Source organism: Phyllostomus hastatus, unplaced genomic scaffold (assembly GCF_019186645.2).
Source record: "Phyllostomus hastatus isolate PE091 unplaced genomic scaffold, TTU_PhHast_1.1 phas_contig_254, whole genome shotgun sequence".
NCBI classification, from domain to species: Eukaryota; Metazoa; Chordata; class Mammalia; order Chiroptera; family Phyllostomidae; genus Phyllostomus; species Phyllostomus hastatus.
The window spans coordinates 8,664,835-8,692,080 of record NW_025333810.1 but is presented as its reverse complement, the minus strand read 5'-3'; the positions used below and the strand labels follow the sequence as shown (position 1 = coordinate 8,692,080).

General features: G+C 46.2%; 1 protein-coding gene across 5 annotated transcripts in view; it reads left to right on the top strand.

The window, feature by feature from the left end:
* Positions 1–27,246, top strand: part of MCC (MCC regulator of WNT signaling pathway) — a 394,500-nt gene that overhangs the window by 323,286 nt on the left and 43,968 nt on the right. For all 5 annotated transcript variants that reach the window (XM_045837875.1, XM_045837873.1, XM_045837874.1 and 2 more), the window contains 2 exons: positions 9,747–9,910; positions 11,867–12,073. In XM_045837875.1, coding sequence (XP_045693831.1) covers positions 9,747–9,910; positions 11,867–12,073 — 371 coding nt within the window. The remainder of the gene's footprint in view (positions 1–9,746; positions 9,911–11,866; positions 12,074–27,246) is intronic.

The window sequence follows — 27,246 nt, the reverse complement described above, 5'->3', positions numbered from 1 at the left end:
TCATTATTCCACTTCACGTTAAGTTACTTTGGAATATTTCCCTCAAATTCAGTTAGTACTTTTCAGTCCCCCAAAGAGACTTGGGCTGTAAGGTAGAAATGGAAAGGCATTGATCTCTACCACAGTTGTTCAGAAGGAGTTCCCGTAACTGTTGGCACTCAAGAACTCCTTTTGTAAGACAGAACAAGCAGGCTTTATTTTCTAAACAGACTGTGTCTTCTCAGGTTAGTGAGCTTCGAGGAGAATGGACAGAGGTGAGGCCTGAGACGAGGCTGGGATGGATGACGAAGGGACCTTGGTGGGCAGCGAGGGGCTGGAGCACACCCTTGAACTGTGCCTCTGTTTCTTCAGGATAGCTTCTCGGAGTTACGGGTACAGAACCATCTTCAAGGCTCTCCCTAGACTGCCAGATTGCACCCTTTCCGTGCCTGCAAAGGTTTCCTCATATCCTCTACAACACTGGGTATTTTCTTGTTCTTAAAGCTGTGCCAATTCAGGTTCAAATCAAATAAGTAAAATGATTATTTGTGAACTTGAACTTTTCTTACATATGTGTTGTTAGAACCTTGCTTTCTAGAAGTGACTGCCGGAATTTTTATACCGCAGAGGCCCCCGGTGGGGGTGGGTGGTAGTTGGAATTCTGTGGTGGTGCTGGGGCAGCCCAGAGAGAGAGGCCCTGAGGGAGTGTCAGGCAGCTGGGGTTCACAGCCACGGAGGAAGGTTTTATGGCTGTCATGTTAGGTTATCTTTCTTACGCTTTCACGGTATCTAAGACCAAGTTTACTGTTGCAGAGAAACAAACTATGCCAAAACTGCAAAGCAACAACAGCAAAAATGAAAACAAATCTCAATCTGATAAGACTTGGCTAAAATAGAAGTCTTGAAAGTGCAACCTCGTTTTCTTTGGGAAAGAAGCACAGAACAGGCTTTTCTTCCCGGTGAGGTTGGGGCCTGGCAGGGCGGGATCCCCCTGATTCGTGCCCGTGTCCTCGGGGACAGTTTGGGTGTGGCAGTGACACTTTCAGGAGAGCATCCGTGTTCTCAAAGCTGCATGGAGAATTTGACCATCGAAGAGGTCTCTGAGTTAAATGTGGATGTGAGCGTGTGCACGCTATGTCAGACTTTCTTGTCTCTAATGTTGAGGTATTTGTTTCCCCCTCAACTTTTTATTTTGAAAAACTTCAAACTTACATAAAAGATCAAACGAACCCCCCTAAACCCTTTGTCTGGATTCACCAGTTGTTAACATTTTGCCACACGTGATTTTGCACGCACTCAGAAATTTTTTTCTGGGCCATTTGAAAGTCAAGTCACACAATTCACTAATGGAAATGCACAATATCTTCACAGCAACATGATAATATGTGGCAATATTCATAATCTTTTGACCCATTTATTTCATTTGTAGGAATTTCAGGGAAAATATCTATGATACGCCCCTAAAAATGATGGTTTCCAAAGAATGAAATTTTGGTAGTCATAAAGAGCATAATTTAAGAAATGTTTGTAATAAAAGTATTATGTAAAGCATGATCCATGTATTCATGGAAAAAGATGTAAATACTTAAAATGCTAAGAGCAGTAAAATGAGGTTGGAGGATTATACATCATTTTTATTTGCTTCTTTGAACTTTTCTGTTTAGCACCTTTATTTAGAATGAACACTGATTTTCTTCAATAAGTTCTTTAATAAGTCCTTTAATAATGTTCTTAGAAAAAGTTCTTTCCTCTTTCTCTCCCCTGCCCCATATTCAGCTTCATTTCCCCCACCCCGCCTCGCCCCGTGGGGCTGCGGACCTGACTCTATCTATCCACTCAGCACCCCCCCCCCCCCACCGCAGCCCCATCCCACTTCTGTTTAGAATCCCTGCCTGTTATGTCTACCTCTCTCCTCCTTTTTCTGGGTTTATAAAGATAATTGACATACAACACTAAGCTTAGGTATACAGCATAATGATTTGACATACATATATTGTAAAATGATTACCCACAATAAATTTAGTTAACATTTATCACTTCAAAAAAAAAAGTTACAGACATCGTGACACCCCACCCTGAGTATATCAGCATAAACCTCTTAAGAACAGGGACCTTCTCTTTCATAACCACAACACCTTTATCACACCCGAGCACTTTAACTTAGAACATTGTAAAAAGTCCATATTCAGATTGCCCCACTGCCCCCACACCGCCTTTTGTTGCTCTTGTTTAATCCAGGATCCAGCAAAGCTCGCACATTCTGTTCAGTTACCATGTGTCTTCACTCCCCTGTCATTCCCACCTTTTGCAGTAACATTGACATTTTTGAGGAGGCCAGGTTAGTGGTTTTATAGAAAATCCCCTAATCTGGATGGACTGATTGTTTTTTTTATTATTAGATTTGAGGTTAACATTTTTCACAAGAATATACATGGGTGACAATGTGTCCCCAATACTGTGATGAAGCAGGAGGTTCATATATCAGTTTGTTCGTTACTGGTGCTGCTGAGATGTTTTAAGCTACAATGACGTTGTTCTTACCCTTTTTTGTCTTCGGCAGACACAGGCACTGTGTTTCTCACGTAGGGGAAACCTCAGTGGATACTCTCCTCCTTTCCTTTCAGGCCATTTGGCCTTCCTGCACTCAGGCCTGGAAGTCAACTATTCTATGCTATCATTTTCTATGTTGTCTTGTTCAGTTCTGGTTATTTTTCATTGGAGTTAGGGCCTTGGTGTACACAGAGTGGAAAGGACTGCTAAGGAGAGCGCACCAGCCCTGCCTGGGTGGTTCAGTTGGCTGGAGTAGCATCCATGCACCAGAAGGTTGTGAGCTTGTTCCCCAGTCAAAGCACATGCTAGGTTATGGGTCCAGTGCCTGGTTGAAGCATGTATGGGAGGCGACTGATCGATGTTTTTCTCTTCACATCGATGTTTCCCTCCCTCTGCCCACATTCCTCTTTCTCTCAAATCAATAAACATATCCTCGAGTGAGGATTTTAAAAAAAAAAGAAAGAAAGCACCAGCCCTCTTGGCTGTTGCCTTAGAGCCACAACAGGCTCTGAGCTGTGTCATCCCTAGGACATCACATCTGCCTCTAGCAGCAAATCTGTGTTGAAGCTGGAAGAATCGGCAGCTCTCTCCTCCTCTTGAGTTGCTCTGTGAGGCTCTTCAGTAGGGTGTGGTCTGCCACGTGCTGTTTAGATTGACGACATTTGATCCATGAGCAAGCTAACAAAAACTTGATACTTTTAAAAGCTGACTTACAGAAAGTCTTTCATTTCTTTTACACATTCAACTCATGTGGCCTTGACTGAGCACCACTGCACGCCCAGCACTGTGTGTCTGGGAACAAACACAGGGCCGAATGAACGGTCACGGCTCCCCAGGGCTGGCCTTCGTACGGTCACCGCGTCAGTTAACAAGTAATTATGGGCAAGGTGCTGCCTTACGGGAAGAAGTAAATATGAGATTATAGGTGATGATCAGGGGAGGCTTCTTGGAAAAGGAGATTTCAAGGCAAATCTTAAAAAGCACCATTATGAAGAGGAGAACTAGGGGCTTCCAAACCAGCTGACACGTGCATACTAGCTGTGAAGTGAGTGTCAAGGCCGGGAGTGTGAATGTTATGAACCTGCTGCTGTACTTTGGAGCAGATTTATTCTTGTAAATATGCGCTGCAGAACTGGGCGGAGCAGGGGAGGGTTTGTAACACCTAGCCCATTTAGCTATGATAGGGGTTTCATAGTGGGTTCAAAAACAAACAGCCCATAAAAATGATTCAAGCCCTGACTGATAGAGCTCACTTGGTTGGAGCATCATCCCATAAACCAAGAGGTTGCAGGTTCAACTCCCAGGCAGGGCACATGCCTGGTTGCAGGTTTGGTCCCTGGGCACGGCATATACGAAAGACAGCCGACCAATTGGTGTTGTTCTCTCACATCAATGTTTCTCTCCCCCCTCTTCCTCCCTTCCCCTCTCTAAAATCAAGAAGCATGTCCTTAGGCAAAGATAAAAAAGGAAATTTTAAAATGATTTGAAATGAACCAAATCTGGTATAGTTATTTACTATTAAATTTTTATTTATTGATTTTACAGAGAAAGGAAGGGAGAGAGAGAGAGAAAGAAAGAGAAACACTGATTTGTTGTTCCACTTATGCCTTCATCGGTTGATTCTTGTATATGCCCTGATCAGGAATCAAACCCACAATCTTGGCTTATCAGGATGACACTGTAACCAACTTAGCTACCCTGTCAGGGCCACTATAGCTTATTGTGTGCAACTCCAGGGGTAGGTCTAGTTGACTCTGAGGGGAAAAGAGGAAAACCAGCCCACCAGGGTGTGTTTAACTGAGCTAGAATGCTTATTTGGCTTAATTTTCATAGCCAAGTACATGTCCAAAGTACATGGGTCCACTCTTAAACAGCAGCAGAAGAACCCATGGCTGTAGATTCTCACTAGAAGAATAGAACCTGACAGTCTTTTCTCCAGCTCCTATCAGTCTCACTGGGAAGAGTTACATTTAGAAAGCACAGCAAAGACAGGCTGGCTGAGTCGGAGAGAGGCGGCCGAGAATGGCGGTGCGGGAAGTGGCAGAGTGTGGAGCACTGTAGCTGGGCCGAGTCCAAAGGGGCAGCTGCTGGCCACTCTGCAGACTGTCGTTATGTGTGGAGCGGGGCCCAGTGTGGCCAGACCTTCTAATTTTACAAGAATGGTCATAAATTCTAATGGTTTTTAAATGTTGGCAATTCATTCAAAAACTGTTTAAAAAAAGTGGGGGGTGGTGCTAACTATCAAACCTTGCCCTCCAAACAAATCATCTTCAGCTGCAGGTGGCTCATTTGCATCCTCTGGTCGAAGGGAGATGTCCATTTCATTTATTCTTCTGTGTGTTCTCTTTCATCTCTACAGCGAATTAGACAAGTGGAAGGCAGGATGCCAAGAGTGAGCTTAGTCCTTCCAGAACTCCCTTTGCGTTGTACTTTAATGGTCTACAGCTTAATTTTAATTGATGGTTTGTATAAGAAGAAAGCCTATGAAATCTGCATATGCGTGAAACTGTCTGAGGAGACTGGCAATCCCATTGCTTCATGCCGCCTATGATGCCATGTACCTAAATTCTTCTAGCATCTATTGCTAAAAGCACACAGTCTCCCTTGTGAAACTGGAATGCTTCCTCCTTCCTGACAGGAGATAATTCATTTTTGCTCTGGCTGCCAGGAAGCTCATGTCATGGCTAAGTGGAACAGTCAGCCCAGCAGCTGTTCGCTTTTGTTTGCTTCCTCAGCCTCTTCCTGGGCCTAATCACTATTTTCCTCTTTGTTTGGTGCATGTAGCCTCAGACTCTTCTGTGGAGAGACATTAAGAACCTCTGTTAGAAGAATGTGTGTTTGATACGAATGGCATCCTCTTCATCTCTGGACGTGGAGCGGCACCAGTACCTTTCCTACATACAGCACAGCACAGCCAGGGGTCTGCCTCAGGGTCCCACAGCAAATACACCATTCAGTGGCAATAAATATATTCACAGAGCTGTGCGACCAGCACCACTGCCTATTTCCAGAACTTTTTCACCCTCCCAAAAAAACTCTGTATCCATTAAGCAATATTGCCCCACTCCCCCCAGTCCTTCAGCTTCTATTCTACTGTGTCTCTATGGATTTGCCTGCTCCAGATGCCCTCATGTAAGTGGAATCATATAATGCTTGTCTTTCTGTGACTGGCTTTTCCCACTTAGGTTAATGCCTTCAAGGTGCATGAGTGTGGTGGCATGTCTGAATCGCCTTCCTTTTGAAGGCTGAGTACTGTTCCGTTGTGTGTGTGTACCACATTTTGTTTGTCCATCCATCGGTGGACGTTTTGGGCTATTTCCCCCTTTTGGCAGTTGTGAATCATGCTGCTATAAATGTGGGTGTACAAGTATCCTTGTCAGTCCCACTTTCAATTCTTTGGGGTACAGACCCAGAAGTGGGCTTGCTACATCATGTGGGAGTCCTGTTTTTCATTTCTGAAGCACGGCCTTACTGTTTTTCATAGCAGTTGCACCATTTTTACTCCCACCAACAGGGCACAAGGGCTGTAATTTCTCTGCAGCCCTGCCAACACTTGCTATTTTCTGTTGTTTTTATATAGTGGCCATCCTGATGAGTGTGAGGTGATACCTCATTTCAGTTTTGATTTGTGTGTGAGGCACCTTTTGTTCACTCTGGAACACACTTGATCCCTCGCCTCTGCTCATATTGCTCTTCTGGCGCCTTAACTTAACACCTGTTACCCTTTGTAGACACTGCAAGTCCCTCAGCCTTCAGTGCTGACCTTGCAGTCTCCAGCAGGGGCCGGCCAGATTGTGCAGGGTGTTACAGGGCAAGGGAGGGAGTTCAGAATTTATCCTGAATCTGTCTTTGGATGAATACGCCACAGACTGTGAATGATAATCGCACCTGCATTGAGCAGCACCGGTACCAGGTGGGTGGTGGTGATTGCTGGGTGCTATGTGCCAACACTCCATCAGGGGAACCAGAATATTCGCTCCAGCCAGCTCATCCACTTTGTCTTTCTGTGAGGCTCCAAACAGAGAACAATGACAAAGGGCAGCCAAGTGCCATTCTGTCATTAATGGGGCTTGTGTAGAACCACAGTGCCAAACTTCTTGGACAATAGACTGGAGTGTGTATGGTTCATCGTTCAACCTGTGCTTTACACATGTGGCTTCCTAAGACCAAAAAAAGCATTTATATTCCTCCTTGTTTTGATGGCAAGATGCTCATTAGTGGTTTATAGTCCCTATGGTAATTTAAATAACCCTCCTTAGTCCTCCTATTTCTCTGTTCCATAATTGGATCATATTCTATACAGTTGCTTTGCCCAGGGTGGTGGTGGTCAGCTGAGAGAACGAACTGTGGCATTTGCCTTGCACAACTGCAAGCCTCTCAAAAGTTGAGAAGAGTATTATTTATCTTTGTACCCTACTACTGGCCTAAGGCCAGGCTCAGCGATGGTTTGAAGAATGAGAATGAAATATTAGTTGGATCCCTACACCTTCTTCCTGTTCTCTGTGGCCCAGCGTCCTCAGGACCCAGCCTGGTTCCCCTCTCCATTCCCGCTGAGAGAGCCCATCAGCAGACATGTGCGATGTGATTGTTGCATGGGGGAGCTGTACTGGGGGATCTGCATGGATTGGCTGAACAGAGGCATCTTTCCTTCTCATCCTACTCATAATCACGTAATAATGCAAGTACAATACTTCAGGAGTGTGTCTTAACTTTAATTCAGGGTCCCAGGAAAAACCCTGTACCTCAAGGTAAATGATCATTCCAAGAAACTTCTCCAATTATTACCCTGTAATTAAATATGCTCTAAAAATAGTTCCACTGGCATCTGTGGCCGCTGAGCAGTGCTGCTCTGGCCCCGGCCCCCCTTGCTGGGACCTGGGGGTCGGCACCCACCCTCCATCTCCAGAGGGCCTTCTTCCTGAGTCGTTATTAACTTGGGGCATAATCTATAACAAGGACAAAAAGCATAAGGTTGCTGTAAAACATGCTGCTAGAGACAGAGTCTGTGCTTCTAGTCTTGCTCTCTCTTAAATACATAATGATGTGATATTTATATTTGTTCACTTAAAATAATTTTTGATTGCCTACAGTATTTGGAGATACAATGGTGAGGAACATCACAGTCCCTTCTTTCATGGAGCTTACATTTTAATAGAAAAGAGATAATAAACACGTAAGACAGATCAGATAGTGATTAATACCATGAAGAATAATAGGGCAGGGACTGTGCAGGGAGAAGAGATGAAATCCACCCTTCGAATAGGGAAGGGCTTGGGGAGAAGGTGGCACTTGAGATACAACTGAATGATAAGTGGAGATTAGGGTAGAAATCAGTCCTAGCAGAGGAAGCAGCCAAGGAAAAGGAAGCCCTGGGGCGGGCAGGACGTCGGCAGGTTCCAAGGATGGAGAGGAGGCCAGGAGCTCCAACAGAGAACAGTGAGTGAGGGGAGGGTGGATGGATGAAGTGAGGACGCAATCAGCGGGTCTCACCCGGACTACACACGATTGTCTGAGGAACTTTAAAACATGGCTCAGTGGCCAGGCCCCACCCCCAGAGATTGTGATTTAATTGGTCTAGGGTGGAGCCTGGACACTGGAATTTTATAAAAGCTCCCCAGGGAATTGCACTGTGCAGCCTGGGTTGAGAATATCATCAGCCTTCATCATGCGGAGTCTTACAGACTCTGGTAAGGAGTCCAGACTTTAGTTGAATGACAGTACGAAGCCAATCGATGGTTTGAACTGGAGGAGTAACATGATCTGATTTATGTCCTTGAGGGGCTTCCTTTGGGCAGTGTTGAGACATGATGGTAGGTTGGACTACAGTGGTATCAGTGGTATCAGTGAAGATGGTACGAAGAGGTCACTTTGGGGATACATTCTGGAGGTCACAATATCAAGATGGATCGGGCTTATGATGTGAGGCAAAAGGACATCAAGGGTTGCCCAAGAGTTGACCTGAGACTGTTCGGGTGGTGGGTGGTGGTGCCATTCACAGAGCTGTGAGAGACACAAGTGTGAGAGGATGGGGAATGACTGGGTGTATTGATGGCAGTGAAAGCCTCAGGCTGTATTCTCTCTAGACTTAGGTAATGTACATACAGACAACCAAGTAAGATTGACCAAAATATTCTGGTAAGTCCTGTTGCTATAGGGCTGAGTTTTCTTGAAGTTTCCCAAAGGTAAGCACCGAAAGCAACTGACCATTTTAATTTTAGTACCTGGAACCTGTGATGAGAAGGGAGGAGGAGTGAAGAGGGGAAACTGAAGCCATCGAGCTTCTTTCATGGAGGAACCAGGCGGGCTGTCGGGGAAGGATGTACTTGGAGAGGTGGCGTGTACACAACACCTGTCTCGCTGCAAGAATTGAATGGCATGGTGATGCATAGAATTCAAAATAACAGTTATTTGTGCACTGCGTGACATGAAGGGGGTCTGTTTCCAACAAAATTGACTTTTAAGATATGTCTAGCTCACATTAAGATTATAATTCTTAATTTGACCCTGGATATCCAGCAATTACAAATAACCCAGATTTTTAAACCAGAATCAAGTTACTAGAATTGCTTACAAGACATTTGCATAGAGGACAATATGTAATTTCTTAGAACAGTTTATTTTTCCTGGTGGAAGAAATGAGTTAAATTGCAATAGTAGTGCATGCTGATTGGTTATATCAGGAAAAAGTCTTAATTATAAGCTCAGTGAGGGCAAGGGCTGTGTCTTACACAGCTTCCATTTTTTAAAATGCCTAGTGTCTCTGCAACTCTGAGCTTTGTTGTCTTGTTGGTTTAGTAAAAGTATGAGATCGTCTTTTGCTGACACTCTTGCTGGAGTCAGTGCTTGTCTGAATAGTTGCACAGGGAGGTTGACCAGAAGTCTTTTGAAGCCCCACCAGCCCCTTTCCAGGACATTTCCTTTGTTCTTATTAAAGAAACTCAAGTTGTGGCTGCCTTTAAGTGAAAGCCAGGAGAATTCAGCCTGGCATGGCTCTGTAGAAAATGACCTTGGTCTTAAACCACTTAAAGGTTTTTCATTGGCTCCAAGCCTCAGAGGAATGCGAGCAGCCTGAGATTAGGCTGCCCTGTGTTAAACTTTGAAATTTCAAGTTCTATTGCCATTTTGTTTTACTGGCATGGATTTTTCATGGGAAGCGAAATGAAGAGCCTTCATTGCCCACCTGCCTGCTTCACTCATTTTGCCCACGTTCACCGCAGATAACTGCAGCGACCTGAACTCGGAGCTGCAGCGCGTGCTGACGGGGCTGGAGAACGTCGTCTGCTGCAGGAAGAAGAGCAGCTGCAGCCTGTCTGTGGCCGAAGTGGACAGGCACATCGAGCAGCTCACCACAGCCAGTGAGCACTGCGACTTAGCCATTAAGGTAACCCCCTGCCCCCACCCTCTGTGGCTTCGAGATCATGTGGGGGAAATAATCAGATCTCTCTCTTTTGAAGTGTGGTTATCGCAAATACCTGTTAAGAATGAGTGTTTCTAAGAAATCCATACTTACAGATTGGGTCACCAGACAGAAGCCAGCACCCATAAATTTTTGTTGGGCCAAATTACATTAGAAAAAGTCATTATGTCAACAGTCAGGATCACCTTCTTTGCAGCAAAAATGACAATTTTCTTGGAAACTCTCAGACTGCTAGTATTGAACCACATCATTTTAGTGTGGTGCATCATACAGCCCAAAGATTACCTTGGACATTTTATTAAAGCTTTATGGCCTCTAGAATATTATTTCAGGAGTTATCAGTTCACAGTGCTAACAAGGGGGAAGGCCTCGGTGAGTCAGGGATTCCGAACACAGTGGTGATGGGTCTCAGCCACGCCTTTCATGTCACTTCTCAAGGAGGACAGAAAGAGAGGAATTGGCTACATGTGCACAGACTCATCAGGAGCATTGGGAACATGGAGTCCTATTGATGCGGGGCCTCCGGGATCTCTGTATTATTTCACCACGGCTTAGTGACCTCGGCACAGCGATTCAGTCTGGAAAGCCTGGGATGGGCCTCTGCAAAGGGAAAATGTGATGTGTTGCTTGAAAAATGTCTTAGGCCTCTAGGCCCAAGTTTCTATCAACAGGAATCCTGGACTGCACGAGAGGGCGGTGGCATCTCAAGGTGAACCGTGATTCACATTTGTAACACAGCTGGTTTTCCATCTTTATTTATCTCAACTATTAATACATCATTGATGTGGTTTGGGGAAGCAACCACTAGTGTTTCTTTGTCTGGAGTCTCCAAGGTCCTTTATTTAATTTTGAAGTCAACTTGGGTACTAGCCCTGGCCGCAGCTGTGAGAGGGCAGGAGGAAGCCAGGGACTCCGGCGAACCAGCAAGGGACAGAGCAGGCCCCAGATCTGAGAGGAAGGACAAGGCACAACAGGGGGGACGTAGCAGCACAATTGGGAGACCAGTGTGAGCAAACACAAGGGACATCCCCTTATGTTTTTTGTTTCATTTTGTTTTGTTTCAAGACCTGTTTCTCATCACACTCTTCACTGCCTTCTGCTCCCACCTACTGATCCTCCCTCCCCTTCCCTGTCTCTTGGCTGTACTTCCTTTTCCAAAGGACAAGAAATGCGAATGAAGAGTTTCTGAAAGCAAGCAGAATGAGTTCTTCCTTTTTTTCTAATTTTCCGCACGTTTCTTCTCCATTAATGCCATGTTTTAAATGAATTTTTAAAAACTCTCCAAGTATTAAGATTCTGCTCTTTTGAGTTCATAGCTATTTTATTAATTAAATCCCTGCTGTCTTAGAAACCTCCACAATGAGCTCCCTCTTTCCTGTTCACTGAGGTTTATTTTTGTCTCTCACATCTTGGGGCTGCACCTCACTCACTCGCCCTCTGAATTCCAACGTGACACGGAAAGCTGGAGGTGGTGACTCAGCCTCTTCGTATTGCCAGAGCCGGAGTGGGGAGGCCTATAATTTAGGAACCTTCAAGTTAGGTTTTGTGAGAAGTGTGCAGCCTCACATTTGCGTGGCAGGATCACTCACCAGCTTCTGTTTGCTGGTGTGTAGTCACCAACTCGGGAACGTGGACGCAGGAGATAAACATTGGTGTGGGCAGTTAGTGCCAGGAAGGGACCATGTGGTTCCTCCTGTGGGGACTGCTGGAAACACAGAGTAGGACCCAAGCGGGCAGCAGAGCCTGATTTGAAAACAAGGAGAGGAGGACTTGGTGTCCCTGCTCATGATTACGGTTCACGATGAAGAGGCTGTGGAACCCGCTCCTCTGTGGACACGTGCCCCTGTCCAGCCTGTTTTCTTCCCCTCCCCTCTCTCCCTGCTCACTCACTCGGCCTGTTTCTGCGGCTGTGTTTTCTAGACCGTTGAGGAGATTGAGGGGGTACTCGGCCGGGATCTGTATCCCAACCTGGCTGAGGAGCGGTCTCGTTGGGAGAAGGAGCTGGCTGGGCTGAGGGAAGAGAATGAGAGCCTGACCGCCATGCTGTGCAGCAAAGAGGAGGAGCTGAACCGGACTAAGGCCACCATGAACGCCATCCGGGAGGAGCGGGACCGGCTCCGGAGGAGGGTAAGCGTGCCAAGTCCATCGGGTCTGGGCCTGGGCCGGGTCCTAAAGGGTGCGGGCCAAGAGGAGCCAGCATGCAGAGCCAAGGGCAGCCCCAGCAATTTTGTGGCATTTGTAGCCTTGGGAATTGCCATCCCTTTTCTGGTTATGAAGTCATTTTTTTAAAAGTCATTCTTGAAAGAAAAGTAATTTGAAAGTGCTGAGGTGTGGAGGAAAGATTTTTTATAAAAACCACTCTTCTCCAGAATCAAATCTAAGTGGATGGTAAAATTATTTCAGCACAGTGATTCTCAGACCATTCTCCTGGATATACAGGTCTTCCCCAAGCTCAATTAAAATGTTCTTTTTAAGATCAACTAATAATATTTTATAATTTGCAAAAATATATAGAATTTCCCCCTCTGCAGTTTCTTTTATTCTTTACATTTACAGCAGCTGCGCTCATCTATCTATAGTGACTCTGATGAGAAATGTCAGCTCATTTAGTGCAGACTTATTAGCTTTAAATAATCATATATATATGTATCTGCATATATATTTGCTTTGTGTGTGCATGCATGTGTTAAGCATGTGTATGCATGTGTAATTCCTGGTACTCACACCAGTGTACCGATGGCTCTGTTGCCTGAAGCAGTGTGAGAATCACTTTGTTCACAAAATGTATCCATGACCAAAGGAGCTGATATTTCAGGATAGAAATGTTTGGCAGAATTGTTAAAAGCAATGAGTTTTCCAAAAACGGAGTTTTTTCCTCTGGAACCCACAAATACTTCTTTGCCTGGCTGTGAATTTGATCTCTGATTGGACTGGGGGAGAAGCAAGGAGTGCTTTGGTCAGAAACAATTCCCTGTGAACTTCACTGTGAATTATGAGACCTGCTTTACTCTCTTTCTCACCCTCAGTGATACTGAATCTTGCTTTCTAGTTTGACTCTACCTGGTAATTTTGCACACAGATTAAGTGGGACCAGGGAGGTAAAAAACACGTCCAGGGGATGTCACAGTCCTTCGCCATTGCACACTCCCTCCCCCCTTTTAGAGAGTACCTTGGAAGTAAGTCGTTCTTCAAAAAGGTCAGCATGTGTAGCTCATTGTGTTTTTTAATCCACATGGAAGTTTTCTTACTCTTACTGTTACTTCCGTAAACAGTAACTTTAGTTACGTGTGAGTATGGAAGAAATTACTATTTTTGAATGTTATCAGCTGTTTTCCACACTTGTAGTTGATGGTGTAATTAAAAGGCCAGCATCCCTACCTGTCAAATCTGAACATCGTTTTGTCAGAACTCATGTACATAATAAGGTAGTTCCCGTATTGGGTGCCATTCTCTCCACTTGCATCAGCATGTGTAAGTCATCCCAGTCAGCAAAGATTTTATCTGGGCAAGCTGATGAAATTTCCTCCAAGCTGATGCCCCCACCACCTGTAATTTCCTGGAGTGAATTCCCTGATCATTATGACTAATGCCCTAATTAGGTGCACTTGCTCTTTGCGTGCGCATTCTGGTGGTGCATGTTTTGTGAGGGAAATGTTGGTCTCAGGTGTAATTACATATTGTGGTTTAGAATAAATTTCCTCCTGTAACTTGAGTTACTAAAGCACAAGAGAGCCCTTGGCTTGTGACCAGCAGAAGATAAAAGGCCAGCCCATTTCCTTTGAGTATCTTCTCCAACCCTGGGGGTCGGCCTTAAGAGCAGTGTAGTTTGGCGGCGCGTGGCCGGGCCCTGGAGCCGGACCTCCCACGTCACCATGCGTCTTTGGCAGGTTACCTAACTTCTCTGTGCCTCAGTTTACTGTTTCGTGAAGTGGGGGTGATACTGATACCCAATGCAGGGAAATTAGCTTATAAATCATAGAACACTTAGGCAGCCTTTTTTCTCATCATACTTAAAAGGTAGTTTAAGTTTTGCAGTTAATATGGTTTTATATTAAATTTATATAATTTACATTTCAGTTACCTCCAAATAAACATGTTGAAGAACTCGTATCAGCTGGAAATGTCCTCAGGAATTTGTACACATATTCATGGATTGGATTTATTTCTTTTTATTTCAAGACAATTTTGAGTCTCAGAGAATTTGCTAGATGCCTTTGAATGCCTGTTTACTAGCCTTTAAATGCTGGATGACTTCCACCCACCACCACCCATTACATTTCATTTCCCCGAGGAGGAATCTGTTTTTTTGTGGTCGGCGTCTTCTGTTCTTCATCAAGTGCAGCCCTGTGGAGTGACGGAGGACACTTTCACGTCCCTCCTTGTGCTGCCACATGACACGTGGCTGGCCTGCCTTCACTGCCTTCATGGCGGCTCTGAATCCACAGTCCATCAAAGTTGACTGAAAAGCGATTGGGGCCACGTTGTTTTTTTTTTTCACTGCCCACATTTATTGTGTAGAATTTGAGCTGACCAGATCAATAGGATTGGTGCTTGCCCCTGCCTGCAATTAAACAAAGTGCTCTCGGTAGGTTTTCTGAGCCTTGTTCAAGATTTAATTAAATTAGATCTTTCACGTCCGTTAACAGATTGGGCTACTTGGCAGAGTGGACAACAGGCAGATAATTTTTATTATTGGTCCCAGCTCATTATTAAATGAGAATTTCTGCATGCTCTGTAATATAACCATTCATTTCCTCACACTTAAAGAAACGGGCTTAATTTAGGCCAGGTAGAATTAATTACTCTAGAAGGGAAGCACTTGCTTTTCATTCACTTGTTTATTCATTTCATAAACATGATTGGTAATCTCTGTGCCAGCAGAGGGCTTACAGTGATAAACAGGACACTGCCCCTGGCTGGAGGATTTGGGGGAGACAGGTGAGTAAGTAGGTCATTAGAATGGCATATGTCAAGTGGCAGGGAGGGGTGAACGCAAAGGGTGCCCTAGGAGCTTATAGGAAGGACAGGTAAAGGCGGGTCCAGCTTCTTCACACTATTTGCCTTTTTTACTTATTGTTTAGGTCAACTACCACGAACCAAAAATGATCGGTGTCTTCCCCAGATAGCTTGGTAAAGCAAATTGGATGTGACCACAGGCTCATGGATCTGTGCCCTATTGAAATTATACACTTTAATCAAGTGTGGGCCACACAAGTTCTTTCTGAGATCTTACAGAAATTCTTCAGAAAGTTCTGCAAGTTCATGGCATGAGGTAATGGTAGCATAGTTTCTTTCTTGTACCCTGTGCCCTATCTGGGGGTTTCCGACATGTCTGGGAACAAATCCCATCGTCTCTCCTGGGCTTCCTTCATCCCTGGGGTCTGCTTCCGCTTTGAATCTGGTTATCACCAGTAAATTCAAGAGAGAAACTGTTTTGAACCAAGTAAGTCACACTAGTCGGAAGTTTCTGTCTCTCCATTTTGTCTACTTTCCCTCAAAATGTCCCTAAAACCCTTCACATTAGTTAATTAACTTGTTTCTGGAGGAGATAGGGCAGTATTTCCACCAGTAATAAGAAGATAGCAAGTATCTCTTTTCCACTCCAATCACTCTTGATTCCTTAATGCAATGTTACAGTAATGAAGGGAGTTCATTGCTCTGTGTTCATCGGATCCATGTAATAAAATGATCGCCCAGTTCGCCTGAAGTCTTTTAAAATACAAACAAGGATGCTGAGATCCAGATTAGTAAATGGCTGCCCTTTGGCTCCTTGGCCAGAAAGGAGGACAGGCAAACTTCCAGAATGCTCCAGTACCCATTTCCTTCCTTCTCAGTACCTGGCCTCCGTCACAGAAAGCAGCCCCAAATTTCTGGCAACATACCTTTTGGGTGGGGGTGGGTGAAGCTGGGAATGGATGCATGAAAGGAAGGATATAGGTAAGAAGAAATCTCCGTTGCTCTCAGGACCCACTTACTCCTTAAGCTTTTCAAAATAACAGTCCTGTCATGTACTTTTTCAGGCCAGTTTTTAGAACTGATTACAGTTTTATTACAGCAAAAGGATACAAATCAGAAGCAGCTACCATAAGAGATGCTCACGTGAAGTCTGGAAGGGTTCCAGATGCACGTACCCTAGCCGTACCCTCCCGGGGATAGAGTCCCGGACGGCGGACGGCGTTGCCTTCTCCTGGTTGGGATGTGGGATGGCACTCAGAGTATCGCCAGCCAGGGAGGTGCATCCAAGCTTCCATATTTAAAGTTTCTGTTGGGGTTTCATTAGGTAGGTGTGACTGACTGAATCATTGGCCGTGTGGATGAACTAAGTTTCCAGCCCCTTCTTTTTCAGGGAGATCAGCCCCATATCCTTGGGGCCACTTTTCAGTCTGTGGCTGTGACAGGCATGGTGGAGCCACACTGCACCCTCCCACAGACACTCCCACACGGCAGAGACCCCGGAGGCTGTTGGGAGCGGGGTGTCCAGCACTTAGTAGCACATGAACTCACCGACTATGGTGATTTACAGTGTTCCCAAGGTCCTCCCCCAGAGCCATCACTTCTGAACCCATCGGTGCCACTTTCTAAATACTGAGTGGCTCCTAAACACTAAATCAAATCCACCTTCAGTGTTTACCCACCTTACCTCCAAGGGCACTTGTCGATCAGCGGTCACGCTCGAAGGAGCTGGAAAGGGAATCCAAATTAAACCAGAGGGCCTGCTTAGAAAGAGTAATTTCCTTAAGGGTTGATCATGTATTTTATTATGTACTTCTTTCTACTAATTAGTTCATTTATAACGTATTTACTATTAGGCCTCCCATCCCTACTGGGAAATAAGATTCAGAGTATCATACAACATGGCCAGAGAGTGGTCTCTTCTGCAGCAGCCATTCACTTGGTGCAAAATGTCTCTTTTGATGGTAGTCACAGGCTACATCAGTGCTCTTTGCTATTTTTAACTAAAATGAGTAACAGTGGAGCTGTTTCTGGAAGTAAAATGTGTGTGGTCTTATGTAGGTTAAGCAAAGATTCATCTTTGTCCACCTTCATCGGCCTTGGACCCATCCAAGCGCTCCCCACTCTGCCCCACTCTGTGATGGCCACGGTGCCTCCATACGGAGAAGCAGGGCTGCAGAACCGTGCTTTAGATTTACTATGAATTTATAGATGCATAAATTTGAATGGACTATGGATGTGTGTATGTAAAAATGTAAAAATATAAAAATATTTACAATAGACCAGAGCAATGTAAACCGAGCCTCCTAATAGTAGTTGTAGGGGGTAGAAGTCCAAGGGCACTTAAACTTGGCTGTGATGTACTAGTCTCTCTTTGAAATGAAGGTATTCTTAGGGTTATATAATTTTTATTACAGACTTTTGAACGTAGAAATAGAAAGGAAGCTAATATGCCAAAATATTAACAGAGGCTAAATCTAGGCAGTGAAAATATAGGCATATTTTTCTTCTTTAATTTTCAAATTAAAGGAACAAAAAATAAAGTGTGGGTTGTGGACGGTGGCCTGTCTCCTGGCTTTAACTGAATAGTTACATGTAAGCACAGTCTTCCTTTGTCCTTGATGGAACTTTATCCATTTCTTATTTGCCCTATTCTTCTTAGAAGTTTCTTTGTATGGTGAGGCAGAGGACACTAATGTTAGCGAAGTTTAATTCATAAAAAGATTTGGGAAAACACAAGTCCTGCTCCCACACCTGCAGCCTCAGTGCGCGGCTCTCGGGTGGCCCCCCTGGTATGGCTGGTGTATTGGGATAAGGACAGGTTACACAGCAGTAACAGATTAACTCCCGAATTTCAGTGGGAAGCACACGAGAGAAGCTTCTGACTTGCACTACATATCCTTGCAGGTCTGGGGAGGGGGGCACTGCTCTGTTCCACGTGCTCACTCAGGCACCGAGGCCGGTGGCAACCCATCCTCTAAAACTTCGCTTAAACGGACCCATCCTGCACTAAAGGCTCCCCCCACGCCCACGGGCCAGAATTAGGCAGGCACTTCACCGTACCCATGGAGGGTGAGAAATACAGGGACACGTGCATATTTGTTGAGCAGTAAGTGTCCCTAATGTAGCTGGTTTGTTTGCTTCGAGCGAGATGCCCGATAGACTTAGACATGAGTCCGAGTGCCAGAGGAGCAGGCCCTCACTCCTCCGTCGTGGGGTGGCGCTCAGCGTGTGTGTCAGCATCACTGGGATCCCTTTCAAAGGACACGTGCCCAGGCCTTACGATGCACAGCTCCGTGAGCTGCTGAACTAGCAAATGGGGTCTGGGACCCCACCCTCTTCCCCACTGCAATCCCAGCCCAGGACAGGAAAGGGAAGGCCGTGCCTTTCATCCATGCGCTGGACGTGGGCCAAGAGTCTCTGCGGGCGTCCCGCCACTCCCCCTGTGATCAGAGCGAGACAGAGAGGTCTACAGCTGTTTCGATGCCTTCTGCTCACCTGGCCTTCTCCCCCTGGCGCCCGCAGTGTGGCAGTGATGAACCCTGCATCTGAAAGACAAGGGGTTCTCCACTCTGCTCTGTCCACTCACCAGGGGCTGCAATTGGAGCAGGGAGGGCAGAGAAGGTCTGGGGTCTGCTCTACTGGGGTCTGCAGGGCACAGTCCCCAGGGCTCGGAAGGCAAGGAGGCGTGGCCTGGCACAGGGCGGAACTTCCCCTGCTAGTCCAGTAAAACAGTTTCACACGGTGTCACTTACCCATGCGATCTTTTTCTTTTCAGTGCAATCTTGATAGAGTTTATTTTTAAGGACCTGTTAATATTGATAGTATTAACAGTCTTTGAACACTTTCAGGATAAGCGTACCCCTCATAGGCTAAAAACAGACACCTCTGAAGGCAAGGCCAGACTTAAAGCCTATGTTATAACACTGAACATAATTTGAGTATTTATTTGTGATAAGCAGTGATTTATGCACTTCTCATCTAATCTGCACCAGAATTCTACAAGATGGATACTATTACTACAGCCTTTTGAGAGACAAGAACATTCGGGCCCACAGAAGTTTAATAACCTTGTCGTGGTCTACACTGACGTTAACTCTGAGCCCCAGAATTTAGGCCTTAGTAGCCTTACCATGGGATGCAACGTTCATCGTTTGAACTATTTCCCTGTGTTCTGTTCACCACTCTGTTTCCAGCTTCCGCACAGACCTGAAGTCAGGAAACATCCTCTGCTATGGCAGCGTGGGTGCCAGGTTCCTTAGGGCTCTGCAGATCAACCTTCCCGGCATTCTAAGGCAACATAAAGTAAAGGCAAGCTGAGCTTGTTTCATAGAAGATAAGCTTTTTGTGCATGCATTTGATTTACCTCGAGTTGAGCCCCATAGAGAATGACTGGTAAAAGCTGTCGCCCTTCCTTGCTGTAGTTTGTGGAAGTTTTAAGTGGGATGCAGGCAAAACCCCTCAGCACTGTGGTTCCAAACATGTCTTGTTTGGAAACAGGTCCCATTATTCTGACAGGGCTTCCTGCCCATCTGTGCCATGGAAGTGGTGAGGTAGTGTGTGTAGTCGTGGGCACCGGCGTTTGCTTATCCATCCAGGAACTCCCTTGGAGGAGGAGGTCAGACTGTTTGTAGGTGAACTCTTGGCTATAAAGGAAATAGCTGACTTTGTTGGAAAGCTGGCGAGAAATTAGGAAGGCTGCCAACATGCTGACCTCTTCCCTGAGGCAGCCATTTCAGTAATCCATCCAGGTTCCGCAGTGGACTATAACCCGAGAGAACGGTACACCTACACGGTCTTCGGAGAATGAGAATGAAATGCTGTCGGATTTGTTTTCCTTCTATTTTGTGGTCTCTTTCTCTTTGATTCAACCTTCTCAAAATTGCCATTAGTGATACAGTGCTATTTTCCTGAAATGCTATGTAAATGATGTTTATAAAGATAAATATTTTTTTTCTGCAAATGCATTCTGATTTCTAATTAGTTTGAGGGCCTAAGAAATGTATAAAATCTTCAGTAAGAGTGTTCCTCTGAGAAATACCCACGAAGCCTGGACTTCTAGAGGGCAGCTTGGCAAGAACTGCGCGGGGAGGAACACACTGCCCCGAGCTCCTCACGTAGAACTTCTCAGGCCCAGGGACTCATCCTGCTGCAGCATAGACATCATCTCCACCAGCTCCATTACATGCGGAAATTATGAGCTACAACCTAATTGCCTGAAATTACAGCTACCCAGTGAACACCGCTGTGTTGTATATCGTAAGCAGAACAGACTCATTCTTTTAGGGTGAATGATAATGCTTCTAATCTGCTCGGGACTCCGCTCCGCCACCGCCTTCCATTCCTGCCTGTCACTCTCGGCGCCGCAGTCACAGATGGCTTCATCAACGGCCGGCTCATCTCATCTGTGCTGTGGCGCTCGTCCTGGGAGACTGGAGCGGCTGGTGGCTGGCCCGAAGTGCGCTTGTTCTGGCCTCGTCTTTTCAGCGCATTTCCCCTCATTTCAGAACCCTGCCTCTGTGTCCCCCCAGCACCCCTCCACCCTCTTTGCCTCGGACACCTCTAGCACCATGTTCTTCATCACCAGCCCTCACTCTCTGGCTTCTTGTAAGCTCTCTTGCTCCCAACCTCTCATCTTTGTATTTACTTTATTTCATGTGTTTGTTTTAATTTGTCCTGCAGGGTACGGAGATAAGCTAAGTACATTCCTCTGTTAAAGGCACACTCACTGATCCATGAAAGGTCCTGCTTTTAATTTATTTGTTCCTCTTCTATCCTATTTCCTTTCCCTCACTTCGTGTGTCCTTATACACAGTGTTTTGTGTGCTGTTTTTAATCCACATAAGGTTACTGTGCTGTGGACTTCTCTCCTCCCCCCGACCCCCGCACTCATGCCCCTGGCACTCCAAGATCTGTCCACACTGCTGATGGGTCCAGGTCTGTGGTGGCCACCCGCCACGTTGGCTGCACCCAACAGCCGGGCTCCCTGCCACCACAAACAGCGCTCCGGTGCAGGTGGCCTTGCTCGTGTCCCGGGCGGTCCCGTGTGGGAACTTCTCTGGACTGCACGTCCACCCGGGGTGAGGTTGCAGGGTGCTGGCTGTGCGTCCTCTCCCTGGGGCCAAGTCCTACACTGAGGCCTTCCAGAGGGGCTCGTCAGCCCAGCCGCTCGCCGCTGCATGGCAGGGCTCCCTCTGCCCCACATCCCTGCCCATCTCAGTGGTCACTGTTATTCCTTTCATCCCGTTCTTTTTCTAAGTTTAATATTTTTGTTACTGAAAAGCATGTATCCTTAGGAAGTTCTTTCAGCAAAGGTCTTTTAGCAAAGAATTTAAAGGTAAGCCCTTAATCTTTATTTCTGGCAACACTCTTGATGATAATTATATACTTCTGTATTGCTTCTGTAGCAAATTGCCATGAATGTAATAGCTTCAAATAACACAGGTTTATTGTCCTACGATTCTGGGGTTCAGAAGTCCAAAATGCACCTCTCTTGCTGCGGTCAAAGTGTCGCCGGCACTGCATTCCCCCCAGGAGCCCCGAGGAGTTCTGCTCCCTTGCCTCTTCTGGCTTTGGAGCAGCCTGCGTTCCTCCGGCGCATGCCCCCTCCTCCGCCCCGAGCGGCCCAGCACCTGCACACCTCTCCAGTGCCCGCACTCCTGCTTTTCTCCTGCAAGGGCCCTTGTCACTGCTGGGTCCCTGTAAGATTATCCGGGATAACCTTCCCATCTCAGAATTCCTACAAATATCCTTTTGCCATTTAAGGTAAACATCTTCACGGTTTTCAGTATGAGGATGTGGACTTCTTTGGGGGCCATTATTCAGTCTACCATAACAGTCTACCTGAGTATTGGGCTTAGGTTGAGAGATTTTTAAAACTTAGATTGCACAGAGTGTATTGAGACCGACCCTGGGGCAAACGCCGTCCACGGTGTTGGCCGCACAGTGGTGAATGCAGCAAACCAGCGCCTGGCCTCAGCGGCCAAGGTGGTTCACTCTCCCATTAGACGGCTTTTAAGATGATCTCTTTATTGCTTTTATTTTTTTTGTCCCCCTGTTCCAGTTACTTTTAGCAGCATAACAAACTGCCCCAAATTTGGAGACATGCAACAACAAATACGTGTTATCATCCTGGTGGCCCTGGGGTGGCCAGGTCCCAACAGCAGCTCTCAGATGGCTCGGATGCATTGCAGTCAGATGGAGGCTGGGGTCACAGTCACCTCCCTCATGTCTGGAGGGTGAGGCCGGCTGCCGTGTGCGGCTCAGCAGGGCCGTTGGTCAGGGCACCCGCCAGCCTTCTGTCCCTGGCGCTGTCTCGCAGTGCAGCGGCCGGCTGGTGAGGGGCAGCATCCCGAGAGGGAGAGCGAGGCAGAATGTCGCCTTTTTAAACCTGGCCTCAGAAGTTACTAGTCTCACTCCCACTACATTCTATTTGTTGGAAGTAATCTCTCAGGCCAGACACCCACGAGGGGAAGAGAAGCAGGCTCCACCTCTTGATGGAAGGAATATCAAAGAACTTGCCAGCAAATCTAAAAACTGTCAGCTGTCACACCTACTTAGCACCTGATGTGATCCTTTGGTCTCGAGGCTCATCTCTGTCTCCATATCTGGAAAACTCACCTCCTTTCTTCTCAAATACTGTTTTTCTGCCATTTCCTAGGTTGATTGTTTGTTTGTTTGTTTTGAGAGAGAGGGAGACACTGATTTGTTGTTCCACTTATTTATGCCTTCATCAGTTGCTTCTTGTCTGTGCCCTGACCGGAGATCAAACCTGCAGCCTTGGCGTACGGGTATGGCACACTGACCAGCTGAGCAACCCGGCCAGGGCTCCTGTTTTTCTCCTTTGGGACTCCGTGCCGGGCCCCAGCGGTCATTTGTGCCTCTCACCGACACATGTGCATTGTGTGTCTTAGCTCCCATGCTGTGCTCTGAGTTAATTCCTCTGTGCTGTGTTCCAGTTCACTAATTCTCTTTTCAGTTTTTTCCAGTCTGGAGTTCAACCAGTGCATTGATTTTTATTTTATCAATTATATCTTCCCCTGGCTTTTTTCTCTCATCTGCCTGTTCTTGTTTGGTATCTGCCTGTTTGTGTTTTAGCTTTTCTTATTCTTTGTGCAAATTCCTATTATCTCTTTAAGGATCATAAATGTATTGATTGTGCTGTAGTTCACTGTCTCCTTTGTTTTCATTTCTTCTTGGGTGAATTCATCTCCTGGCTTAGATTGCCTTCATCCTTCCTTCCCTGCCGTCACAGCTCCATGTCCAGCACCTTCGTAGTCACAGAAATCTTATGTCTCCTTTTCTCTGATGCTTCTGGGTGACTTACTGGGCAATGCGTGTCCCAGCAAAATCCAGCCCAGCTCTCACTGTTCTCTTGTACGTAACATTGATCCCCGCCCCCAGTATGCAGAGAGCGCACACTTGGACTCCACATCCAAATGTGTCAGGGGTCTGGGACTTTAATTCCCTGGGGTTGACCCCTCTGCACAGTCCTGGGGTTTCTCTCTGGCCTCACGGGCAGCAGGCTCAGTTCCCTTTTCACAGACGGTGGGGTGGGGTAGAGCAGGAAGGCTCTGGCTTTATTCAGAGGATCAGCTCCAACAGCCTGACTTTCAGGGACCAACTCATCACTCCCACCCCTCCTGGTGTGGCCATTCTGGGTCCCGCTCACTCTCGGTTCCCATGGCTTGCTGCAACACCGCTCCTTCCTAACCACTTTAGCTTGGTTTTCGCTTCGCTTCTGGCATCTGGAGATTTTAGTGCCTTTCTTTTAAACTTGGCAGTGGATTTCTTTCTCTTTGTTTTCTTTTTATGCAGCATTTCTATGCATTCTTAATAGGAGGAGTGCCTTTTTATTTTAGCTGGGGCTGTCGTATGTTGGAAATTTTCATTTGTTCTGGATACAGAGTTGCTTCTCCTGTTTGCAGCCCACTTCTCCTGCTTGTCCTCCGGCTTACCTGTCCGAGTGGGAGTCTAAACCCCGCCCACCTTCCTTGGGTGGATGGACCCTGCATGTTTTCCCCCTGCATGTTTTGTAGAATTTGGCTTTTCCCTTCTGTTTCTTTCATCAGTTCTCTTCCTTCTACTCTGCCCTTAAGGAATGTGCCCAGCTCTTCTTTCTGCCAGTGCCCCAAGCACATTCTATTCACTGTTATGGTTTTAATCTTCTTATTCTTGACTGTGTACTCAGTCCACTGTCCTGAATAAAAGAGCCCTGCTGAGTTTCAGTGCAGTGGAAGCTTTTTGTTTCTCCCCCATTTTTTTGGTCCTGCTTCAGCTTTCTTCCTCATTTCCTACGTCGGCTGTTCCCCTCCCTCACCCCCAGCAGAGCACTTTAGCTCTTTTTTTGAAAACAGAAACCTACAGGCAGGCACCCTCTGCCTCCCATCCTCCTTCTCCAGCCGGCACACTCACCTTCCTTACTACCTGTCCTTGCCTGTTTTCTTTTTCTCCCAGAGCAGAAGTGCCCCCTTCTTACTGTGCTCCACTGACCCCTCGATCCAACACGCTCTGCAGACCCTCTCTTCCCAGCACCACGGCCGACCCTCCACCCTGGGCAACCGATCCACACACAGTTCCTGCACACCATGTCCAGTTCTGACCTCCTTTCCTCAGATTGCATTTCTTCATTGTTGACTGAATATCTTCACTCACATACCGAGTGCTTCCTCAGAGTCAGCGTGTCCATCCAAAGCTGGCATCTCTATTTCTCTCTGAAACATCAACTCCCTCTCATGTTTTCTCTATTTCACTGAGTAGCACCGTAATCCACTAAGTCACCCAGCCACAGGGTTGGGTGTTTTCTTTGTTTGTTTTTCTGTTTGTTGGTTGGTTTATTTTACCTCCTTGAATCGTTCTAGAAGTGTACTGGTCAGTGCAGTAGCTACTGGCTACATACAACTATGTAAACTTGAATTTAAATTGGTGAAAGTAGAATACAATTACAAATTCAGTTCTTGAGTACAGTAGGCACACGGCAAGTGCTCACTAGGCAGGTGTGACCTGGCGGACGGTGCCGATCTAGGCTGCATCTTGCCGTTTTCGCTCCCAGTTCACTGTGTTTGCGCCTCATCATTTCTCACCTGAGCTGTCAGTACCACTCTCGACTCCCTTCTTGTTCTCCCTCACTTCAGTCTGTTCGCTCTTCTGATCAAGTGATCTTTATAAAGCCCTTTTCTCCCTCTGAGAGTCATTAAGGTATAAATGAGAGAAGCAGAGTTCTGGCATTTTAATGTCATTTCCTTACTTGAACCCCTCAGAGCCTCCCCCATTGCCCTTTTCTTTTTATTGCTTATTGAACAAAAACTCAGCCTTCAAGATCGAATCCCAGTGTCTCCTGCTCTGGGGAGGCAGGGGTGAGGCTTCTCTTACACTAGGGCGCTCACCGTCGCACCTCTTCTCAGAGTGCCGTCATTCTGTGATGCGGGGCTGGGCTGTGGGCCCCCGAGAGACAGGAAACTTCCCTTTGTGCTCTACCAGGTTTCCAGTGGGCACAGCAGATTAACTTCCCTTTTGGCATCTGCACAGGTACTGGCTACATACTGACTTTAGGAGGAATGAAAAAATGGCCTTTCAAATCACGCTCTGTGTTGTTGAAGAACTCCAGTTGAGAAAGGCTGTACAGGCTGGTGAATGACCTTCCCACAAGTATCGATTCCTTGCTTAGGAGTAGCTGTGATGCTGCCTATCCCCTGACTCCGAACCACATATTTTGTAATGAGAAACATACAGGGTGGGCAAAGGTGGGTTTTCAGTTGTTCATATGGAAAATATAATGATTAGTAAATAAGAATAAAGTGTGTGTTTCACTCACAACTGTGAACCTACTTTTGTCCCACCCTGTATTTTCTTTAATAAAATATCTTCCATAAAAGACAGGTAGTCCTGTCTGGTATGGCTCAGTGAGTTGGGTATCATACCACAAACCAAAAGGTTGTCAGTTTGATTCCCAGTCAGGGCACATGCCTATGTTTCGGACCAGCTCACCAGTCGGGGGCATGCAAGAGGCAACTGATTAATGTTTCTCTCCCTCTCTTTCTCCCTTCCTTTCTCTCGCTCTAAGAATAAGAAAATAAAATCTAAAAAAAAGAAAAAGGTCGATACGTGAGTTAATTAGCTCCAACTTGGTGGCTTAAAACAGCAGAAGTGTATTCTCTCGCAGTCCTGGAGCCCACAAAATCAAGCTGTTGGCAGGGCTGTGCTCCTCCCTAAGCTCCAGAAGAGATTCCTTCCTGCCTCTTTTAGCTCCGGGCCCTGCTGTTCTTTGACTTGTGGCCAAGCTCTGCCTCCATCTCTGCGTGGCCTCCTTCCCCGTGTCCATCTCCAGTCTCCTGTTCCTGGTGAGGACCCTGGTCGTTAGATTTAGGGCCGCCTCTATATTTAAGGTGATCGCATCTTGAGGTCCTTAATTCTTAATTCCATCTACAAAAACCATATTTCAAAATAAAGCCACAGTCACAGGTCCTGGGGTTGGAACCTGGACACATCTCTTGGGGAACACACCCTAACCTATGACAGGCGAGTGTAAAAGTGAGGCTCTGACAGCAGTGTCTTCCCTTCTGAGCCTCACTGAGGCTGAACCAGCAAACGGGGGCCTTCATTTCCATGCATTTATTCGTGAAATTAAGACACACACCCCCATGGCAAAATCAAGAGGGGAAAGAAGGCTACTTTTACCCTACCTCTGTCTGTCTGTCTTCCTTTCTAGGACAGAATCATTCCACTCCCTTCAACTTGATTTTTTTCAGTGCCTAACAATTATCATTAATAATAAAGCATAGACCAAAATAAGCATGCTGAATATCCTTTAGCTTTCAAAGAAATTCTCTAGGTCCAAAGCTTTTCAAAGGGTAAGGGATAGCCCTGGCTGTGTGCCTCAGTTGGTTGGAGCATTGTCCCGTACACCAGAAAGGCTTTGGGTTCCATTCCTGGTCGGGGCACTTGCCTAGGTTGCAGGTTCGATCCCCAGCTGGATGCATGCAAGAGGCAACCAATCGATGTTTCTTTCTCAAAACGATGTTTTTCTCTCTCCCTCCCTTCCTTTCTCTCTAAAATCAATAAACATACCCTCAGGTGAGGATGTAAAAAAATAATAGTAAAATGAAGGTGGATATGTAGATTTAGAACTCATCCGAAGCGTGTGTGCCTGTGTGCAGACATGCTGTGGAAACAGCTAGATGTGGACGTCTCTGTGTGGTGGGGGAGAACATAGGTGCTTCCACTGTGTCCATTTTTCAGTGTCGTCTAAATTTTCCACACTGAACATGTTTTGCTTTAGTAATTAGAACAACTCTTTAAAAAATATGGAGAGTTTTAATGAAGATTTTGTAGATCACCCAGGATCATTT